The sequence below is a fragment of the Rhagoletis zephyria genome, unplaced genomic scaffold (genome assembly GCF_001687245.7).
Source record: "Rhagoletis zephyria isolate East Lansing unplaced genomic scaffold, Rhagoletis_zephyria_1.1 Rzeph_scaffold_13175, whole genome shotgun sequence".
Taxonomy (NCBI): domain Eukaryota; kingdom Metazoa; phylum Arthropoda; class Insecta; order Diptera; family Tephritidae; genus Rhagoletis; species Rhagoletis zephyria.
The window spans coordinates 8109-16097 of NW_016170246.1; the positions used below are offsets into that span (position 1 = coordinate 8109).

The window sequence follows — 7989 nt, forward strand, 5'->3', positions numbered from 1 at the left end:
AATTTGAAATTATTTATTTATTTATTTATGTATGTACCTATGTACAATGTACTACGTAGTTGGGCGCATTTTCATGCTTTCTCACATTTTGAAATTATTATTATTTTCTGTTCCTACTTTAAGTGATTTGCTTCGTCGTTTGCTACGCATTCTAAGCGTACTGACTCATTAGCTACTGCAGATACACACACACACAATTACATTTTAGCATTTATTTTTTGCTGTGTAATAATGCATTCAATTTGCATGCACGTGTATGTATGTATGTAGCAGAATTTTTTGAGACGCTAAGCGATTTTTCACTATTTACAAATTTTTAGAACGGTCACCTTAATGCCGCCGACGACGCTTTGACGTATTTATTCGCTTAACTATATACTCGTTATCCTCAAACTTTTTTCTTGTCTAAATACTTTGCACAATTTGTTGTTGCTTGTCGCTGAGTTTTAGTTTTGTTCAGTGTTGCAAATAGGAAAGTGTCTTTTTTTATTACAAAAAAAAAAAAACTCATATTTTTCATTGCTGCCTCTTTCACGGTTATTGTTGCTTTAAAATGCTTTACTAAAGTCATTTTGATTCTTCAGTATTTTTACACGTTTGCACCTCTATGTACGTGTGTATGTATGCGTAAAAGGCATGTTCGTCTTATATTTTCAAAGTACTATTTTCCACTAGTGTCAGTCCAGTTTTCCTTTTACAAAATCTGTAGTAACTCTCATAGTTGAAATGAATTACTGTATTACTAAATCCAATTAAAAAATCAGATACACCGAAAAAAATTTATACAAAAATTTCGATTTACATATTTTTAAGTTTTAAAAACTTTTTTTTTTTGCACAGTGTAGTGGAGTAGTGGAGTGGTGGTGCAGTTGACGGCATAATTTATTCTTTTTGCTTAGTTAGTTTGTTGTTGTAAATTAGTTAATCTGCAAATTTTTGTATCAATAAACGATTGCTGTCTAATAAAAATACATACATACATTTACACACACACACACATACAAATAAATATGTAGTTTCATTCTATGTATTTATTTATCTTTTTGCAATTAGAAACAACCGTGCATTTTGCTTCATTTACATTTCATCTATTAACTATTTACTCGCTTTCTACATACACATTTACTCATTTGCGCCAATTTATTCTTCAGCTTTCTTTTTAACTTCTACATATTTACACAGAAATTGTTTGTTTTTTTTTTTTGTTTATTATACAATAAATACTCAAATACATTCATCATGAAGGTTTCGAAATTTGCAAAAACAAAAAAGAAAAAACGGTAGTTGCCAACAGAGAAACTTATTAAAACTTGAAGTCATTTCTCTAAATCCGCTACACTTGCAACTATTCCTCTTATCCATACTTTCGTTACATATTATATATGTATATATTTAGAATTGTTTCTCCCAGTGTATATCTGAAATTCCTTTGGGAAAAACTGCAGCCTGTACTTTTAGTTAATTTCTCGAGCAGTTTTTAGCGTTTCGCTTTAAGTTTTAGATTTCGAATTTGTTCATTTTATTTTTATTTTTACAATATGCCTGTGCCCAGTCGGTTCTTCGACGCCTTGGCTTACGTTATTGTTGAGAGTGTCGTTAGTTTGGTGGAAGGCGATGCCATTGGCGATGGCGTCGGCACGAAGAGGCTCGACGACGCTGTCTCGGTGGTCATGCTACGCTCCTCGTAGACTCGATCCTAATAAAATGAAGCAATAAAAATAAATTAAATAAAAAAAGAATAATTTAACGCGGTATAAGATGAGAAGTTTGCAAAGATACTATAAATACTTCACATCTTTTAAGCTGAAAAGACCGAAACACTTGGTAGAGCAGTATATAAAGTCACGTTGTATTGGCAGACTAACCTCTCAGTACTAAGCACTATGACTAAGGACTTACAGCCATCACTTGTTCGATATTTACTTAACTTAAAGTAATGGAAAGACTTTTAGAGCTCTATGTAGAAGCGATTGCTGGCAGCCTCTCAGTCACTAACGAATAGATAGAGACTGGCCGCTTTACAGACTTACACTCGAGAATGATTCCTACTGCACCGCCTACACTGAACAGGTAATCGAGGACGCAGAACAATGCTTTTTCGTTTGCTCGAGATTTGCAATCGAAATGGATGACTTGAGCAGGAAGTTGGCGAGGCCATTTAAGGTTGACAACCTTGAGGACATCATGCTTGAGTCCATAGGAAATTGGTCCGACGTTTGTCATAGGCTAGATTATTTTGGCTGCCCTTATCCCGCGAAGGATTAGCTGTATTCAGTTCAGCCAGACAAGCAAAAGAGTACACTATCACAATTTCCTCCAAATCACGGCAGCTACGACAGTAATCGTTTGACTAAATAGCTACTCATTCTAATAGCATGGGTGCCCATCAGGTAGTGCCTGTCTTAGAAGTGGAGAGGTCGAGATCTACAATTATCCAAATTAGGCGAAATATCCTGCACGTGGGCTTGGCAGCCCATTTTGTATTTGTCCGTTCGATAAAGTTATTTTCCAGCCAAAGTTTGCAAGAAAATAGCGGAATGCCCGCACTACGAGCGGTACTGATTACAGACGGTAAGGTATCTTTCCTTGCTAATTCATTGGGAGCATAGTTGCCTCGTATGTCTTTATGGCTTGGCACCCATAAAGCATTAGTGCCATAACTCATTGTCAGCTCATTTATAGACCTCTATATTCGATGTAGATTTGTCACAATTAAGTGCTTCAATACCGATCTAAATTTCAGAAAAGTTATGTAGCTGCTGCAGGCAAATTAATGGAAACATCGATTAGATATCTTGCAGCTTAGTTGATTGCTGATAGTTCAGCTTTAAAAACGCTGCAGAGATAGGGCAGACGAATACTGAGGCTAAGTGAGAGTTATTGCGAGTATACCCCACTTCCCACATTCAGATCTAACTTCATGCCTGCAGTGTAGATGGCTGCTGTCGGGTCCCCTACAATAACTTCTGCAGCAGCTGATACGATGAGAAAGAGCCTGAAATAACCAGCATTTTCTGTGCGATTGCATTGCCCTCTGCATTTGCAGGCACACATTTCTACTTTCTGCATTTCTCTGAGATCTCAGTGTGACTGCAAAAATGAGGATATGACAGTTGCTAAGTTTCTTAGACTCGATGGACTGGTTTAAAAAGTATTAGGAGTCCTGAATCTACGTTGCTTAATTTACGAAATGTTTCGACCGATAACAGACTGAGGCTGCGTGACTCAAAACAATGTAATCGGAGCCCCAAGCTACAATGTGGAAATATCCGAAGACAGGGAATCTCACTTCACAACAAGTTATACTTTGGACTGAGTAGAAGATTGACCAGTAAAGTCCCCCTCTCCTGACGAACGAAAATTTAACAATAAGTCTTACGTCGTGCCCATCCTTATGCACATATAACGCAGAAGCGAAGACGATTTTTTCGCCTGGCTTCATTAGGTCTTTTTTAATTCAAGAAGAAACGAATTTTTAGGTATGCCGGGTCGCTTACCAGTAAGATATGTGGGAACTTCAAAGTATGTTCAACATTTTAAGGTTTCAAAGAAAAACTTAGGTGCAATATTTTTTTCGGAAGTTTTGATATGGTGAGCCGGTTGTTTGTAAAGATGCAAACGTATTTCACAATTTATTATCGGTGCGGACCAGATCAGGGAGTGTATTCCATTGNGACTGGAGCCACGCGAGTGCCTTTTCGTTTTATTGCGTTTCGAATTGAATATGAGAACTGCAGAAAAAGAGCAGAATGGTACAAAATATTATCTAAATCTAAAGAAATTCTATACATTCCCAACTCACATATGATGGCGGCTATGATCAGGAGAAGCATCACAATCACGACACCGCTAGCGATGAGTATGAATGTTTCACGCTCATTCGTCTTTGAACTTGCTTCGTATGTATCGTCATCATGCTCCGTTGAAGCGCCGTCGCCATCTGTCGCTTCCTCGCCATAATCTGGTGTGTTGTCGCCGCCGCTACGGCGCGGCACTAAGAATCTCGGTGTGGGTTTACATTCACGATCATCGGACTGATCGGGACAAGCGCACACATAGTCTGAGCCACGGAAGAGGCAAAGATGTGTGCAACCGCCATTCTCCTGGGCACATTGATTCCACTCCTCCACTTGACGTTTGATCGAGACTGCGCGTATATCGAGCGCGCCATTGAGAGAGTCGCGTATTTCTACGGGATTGCTGAAGCCACGCCCCTTGCGAAATGAACGATAGACGGATTTGTTGTACCAGTCGGTCCAGTAAATGCTGTTATCGAACTGTTAGAGAGTAAGCAAGAGGATAAGAAAAATATGAAGTTAATAAGTGCAAATTGGGTGGTCGACAAGAGAAAATAATTAGTAAATTAGTCGGCATCTTGCTAACCATTGTCAGACCAAATGGATGCGGCGCATAGTCCACAATCTTTGTGCGGCGCTTGCCATTGAAGTCGACCGAGACAATATTGTCTTCCAACGCATCGGCCCAAAGTAGGCGGCGGTTACTGTGAAAAGAGAAGAAATTTAAATGGAACTTTTTTCTCACTAATCTTGCGTCAAAACTCACTCAAAGTCCAGCGTCAGTCCGGTGGGGAAACCTAAATTGTCGGTGACAATAATGCTGCGATTAGAGCCGTCCAACAAGCTACGTTCTATGCGTGCCGGTGCGTCCCAGTCAGACCAGAAGAGATACCTGAACAAATATGCAATGAAAAACCTTTTGAAAGGCAAATGCTGCAGCTAAACAAACCCTTTGCGCGGATGCAGGATCAGCGAACGTGGATCACCTAAATCTTCGGAGATGAGTTCTTTGCGGCAACTGCCATCCAAACGCGCAACTTCAATGACTTTTCGATCTGTGTCGGACCAGTAAAGATTATCTGCAATCCAGTCGACTGCAATGCCATTCGGTGTCAACAGTTCTTTATTTACAATAGCCCTGCTGTCAGAGAGATTTGTGAGATCAACGCGTCTAATTACGTCTGTGTTGACGTCCGCGAAGTAAAGCAACTTCTTGCGGAAATGGTAGTCGAGCACAACGGCGCCATGTACAGCATTTATGGGCAATACCACGTCCATGTAATCGGGCATATTGAGCGAGATCATGCCAATGCCGGAGCGTTGGGCAATCAGTAGGTACTCCTGCGTGCAAAATTGTATGGCAAATTAGAAAAGCGGTTTTGCTGTACCAGAAAGAGAAACTTACATCTGGTAAGGTCTGACACTGATTGGTGCTGCCTTCTTTCAGTTTGAGACCGATGGGACATCTACAAGAATAGCCCGTTGGATTGCGCAGACAAAGGTGCGAACAGCCACCATTGTTGTTGCCGCAAACATTTTCCGGTTGCGTTTTGTTGACCTGTTGATATGTAAGTGGTTATGTCACAATACATTTATAAATATAGTAAGTAATATGTTTCTTACCGTTATCACTTTGATATCCATCAATCCATCTAGATTGGTCATTATTTCCTTTTTCGCTGTAATGTTTCGTCGATCGGTCATATGCAAAGCTTTCGATTTCCAATCCGTCCAATAGATATGATCATCAGTCATGGCCAGCGCATAAGGATGGTGCAGTGAGGACATTATCAATTTACGCTGATTGCCAGTGTAGTCACACGAATCGATAGTCTTCAGCTGCGCATCGACCCAGTAGATACGTTTCGTCTTCAAGTCCAGCGACAAACCATTTGGCCAGCCAAGATTCGAAGTGACAATACGTTGTCGACTTTCACCATCCATATGCGCACGCTCGATCTTGCGATAATGTCCCCAATCAGTCCAAAACAGGAGCCCAGCCTCGTAGTCCAAAGCTAAGCCGCGCGGTGATTCCAAATCTTTATAGGCGATCAGATGACGATTTTTACCGTCCAAGCTGGCAACCTCGATGGTGTGACGACCCGCGTCAGCCCAATAGATCTGCAAATTAGTTTGAGTAATCAGAAACTTTGCACTAAAACATTGCCTGCGACTTGCTTGCTTACAGTTTTTCCGACGGAGTCTACAATCAAGCCATCTGGATTGTCCAAGCTTTCACCAATTATTTTATGCACATGCAATCCATCGGGTGTTGAACTCATGATCACATGTTGCTTGGAGTCAGACCAATAGATGATGCCGGTTGTTGAGTCCACATCCAAAGCGACAGCATTGCCAATGGGTGGCATTGGCAGTACAACATCGATGAAATGCGCAAAGTCCAATGAGATTTGACGTATGTCAATGCGATGTGCAAAGATAATGAAACGGCTCGGTCCTTCGGCGCATGTGCGTAGATCACTCTGCTCGGATGAGATACGATACGAATTGTGAATGTGAAATTATTTTATGGCATTTGGCTGCACTAAGTGCTACTCACCCGCAATTGCACGCCTACAGGGCATGCGCAAGTGAAGCTGGTCGGGTTCAAAAGGCAGAGATGTGAACAGCCGCCATTATTCGAGCCGCAAGCATTTTGTACGCTCCTGCGCGAGCGATGAAATACGCGTATGTCCATCAGATCGCTGGTATTCGCAATAATAGTTGTGATATTCTGGCCGTTGAGCTTGTCAGCGCTGAATGCTGATTTATTATCCCAATCCGTCCAGAAAACGCGATTTTCGCTAATGTCCAGCCCAAAAGGATGACCGAGATTGTCTGTTAGTGCGAGTAAGAAAGCGAGAATATGAGTAGTGGTTGCGAATTTATTAAAGTGGTTACTTACTTAGTATAACTTTACGCCGACCGCCATCAAAGTCCATGCTTTCCAACGTCCTTGTACCGCCATCCACAAAGTACAGCCTCTGTTGTTCATAATCTATAGCCAAGCCATTAGGCCATTTGAGATTTGCGTCAGCGACGATTACGCGTTGTTTGCCATCCATATTGGCGCGTTCTATCATGGCGTGTTCACCCCAATCGGACCAAAACATTATACCCTCTATCGGATTGACTACAATATCACGCGGCTTGTCGAGCTTCTCCCATATGAGTAGGGTACGCTTTTTGCCATTTGATGTTGCCACCTCTATGCGATTAGTCGCCGGATCGGTCCAATAGAGTTTGTCAGTGATCCAGTCTAATGCCAAACCGGCTGGTGAGACGAGATTTGAATGCACGACACGCTGTTGGTAGCTGCCATTGAGATGCGCTTTATTGATCGTGCTGCGCTCAACATCAGTCCAGTAGATGTAGTCCGTTTCACTGCACCAGTCTAATGCGACCGCGTGCTTCATATAGTCCAATGGTAAAATCATGTCAACTTCAGCGGCAGCTGACGCTTTTGGATTCAGTTGACGCAGTCGAATATCCTTTCTGCGCGCTACGAGCACGAGCTTATCGGGTATGCTTTTGCAGGTTTTGCTGCACGAAATTGGAAAAAATACTTAGACGATATGAATTGCAAGTCAAGAAAGTGCAAGAACTTACCCATCCTCTTTGAGCGATAGCCCGATGGGACAGCCACAACGCCGCGACAGCTTGTTGGGCAGACACAAATGAGAGCAGCCACCTCGAAGACCTCTTCGATCCTTCTGACAGCGGTCCGGATATTCTGGCTGACGTGCTGGGTGGTAAGCGTGTATGTCCATGGGAAAGTGGAAATTCTCATGTACCGAACGGAAGCCTTTTCCGGTGATCTTGTTTGCCGCCGAAACAGTTTTCGTATTCCAATCGGTCCAATACATGGTGTCCTCAAAAATGGTTAAGGCAAAGGGATGCGGTAAATGTGTGCTGAGTATTTTTACGCGATCCGTGCCGTCAAAATTCGATGACTCGATGGCATGTTGCTTTGCGTCGGCCCAATAGAGCTTCCGACTGGGATAATCGATGGTTAAGCCATTCGGCCATGTTACGCCATTCGAAATAATCATTTGGCGCTGCGAGCCATCCATGTAAGCGCGTTCGATTTTCGGATTAGGACCTGCGGGATAAAAGATAAAGTAATCAGTGCAATATCTAGATTATAATTACTAATTTCTCTCACCCCAATCACTCCAGAACACCAACGCCT

At 41.9% G+C, this 7989-nt stretch overlaps 1 protein-coding gene across 1 annotated transcript; it reads right to left on the reverse strand.

Annotated features, from left to right (window-relative positions):
* Nucleotides 1-1577: 1577 nt before the first annotated feature.
* LOC108378018 (low-density lipoprotein receptor-related protein 4-like) lies at nt 1578-7983 on the reverse strand (the record flags this gene model as incomplete). The annotated part of the gene is made up of 14 exons (XM_017634315.1): nt 7963-7983; nt 7407-7899; nt 6703-7340; nt 6358-6635; nt 5984-6280; nt 5421-5918; nt 5203-5355; nt 4747-5138; nt 4564-4689; nt 4384-4501; nt 3803-4277; nt 3650-3731; nt 2893-2995; nt 1578-1696 (listed from the first exon to the last, which is right to left on the reverse strand). Coding segments are annotated over exons 2-14 (3743 nt in total), but the record flags the coding sequence as incomplete, so codon positions are not given.
* Between the last annotated feature and the right edge of the window lie 6 nt (nt 7984-7989).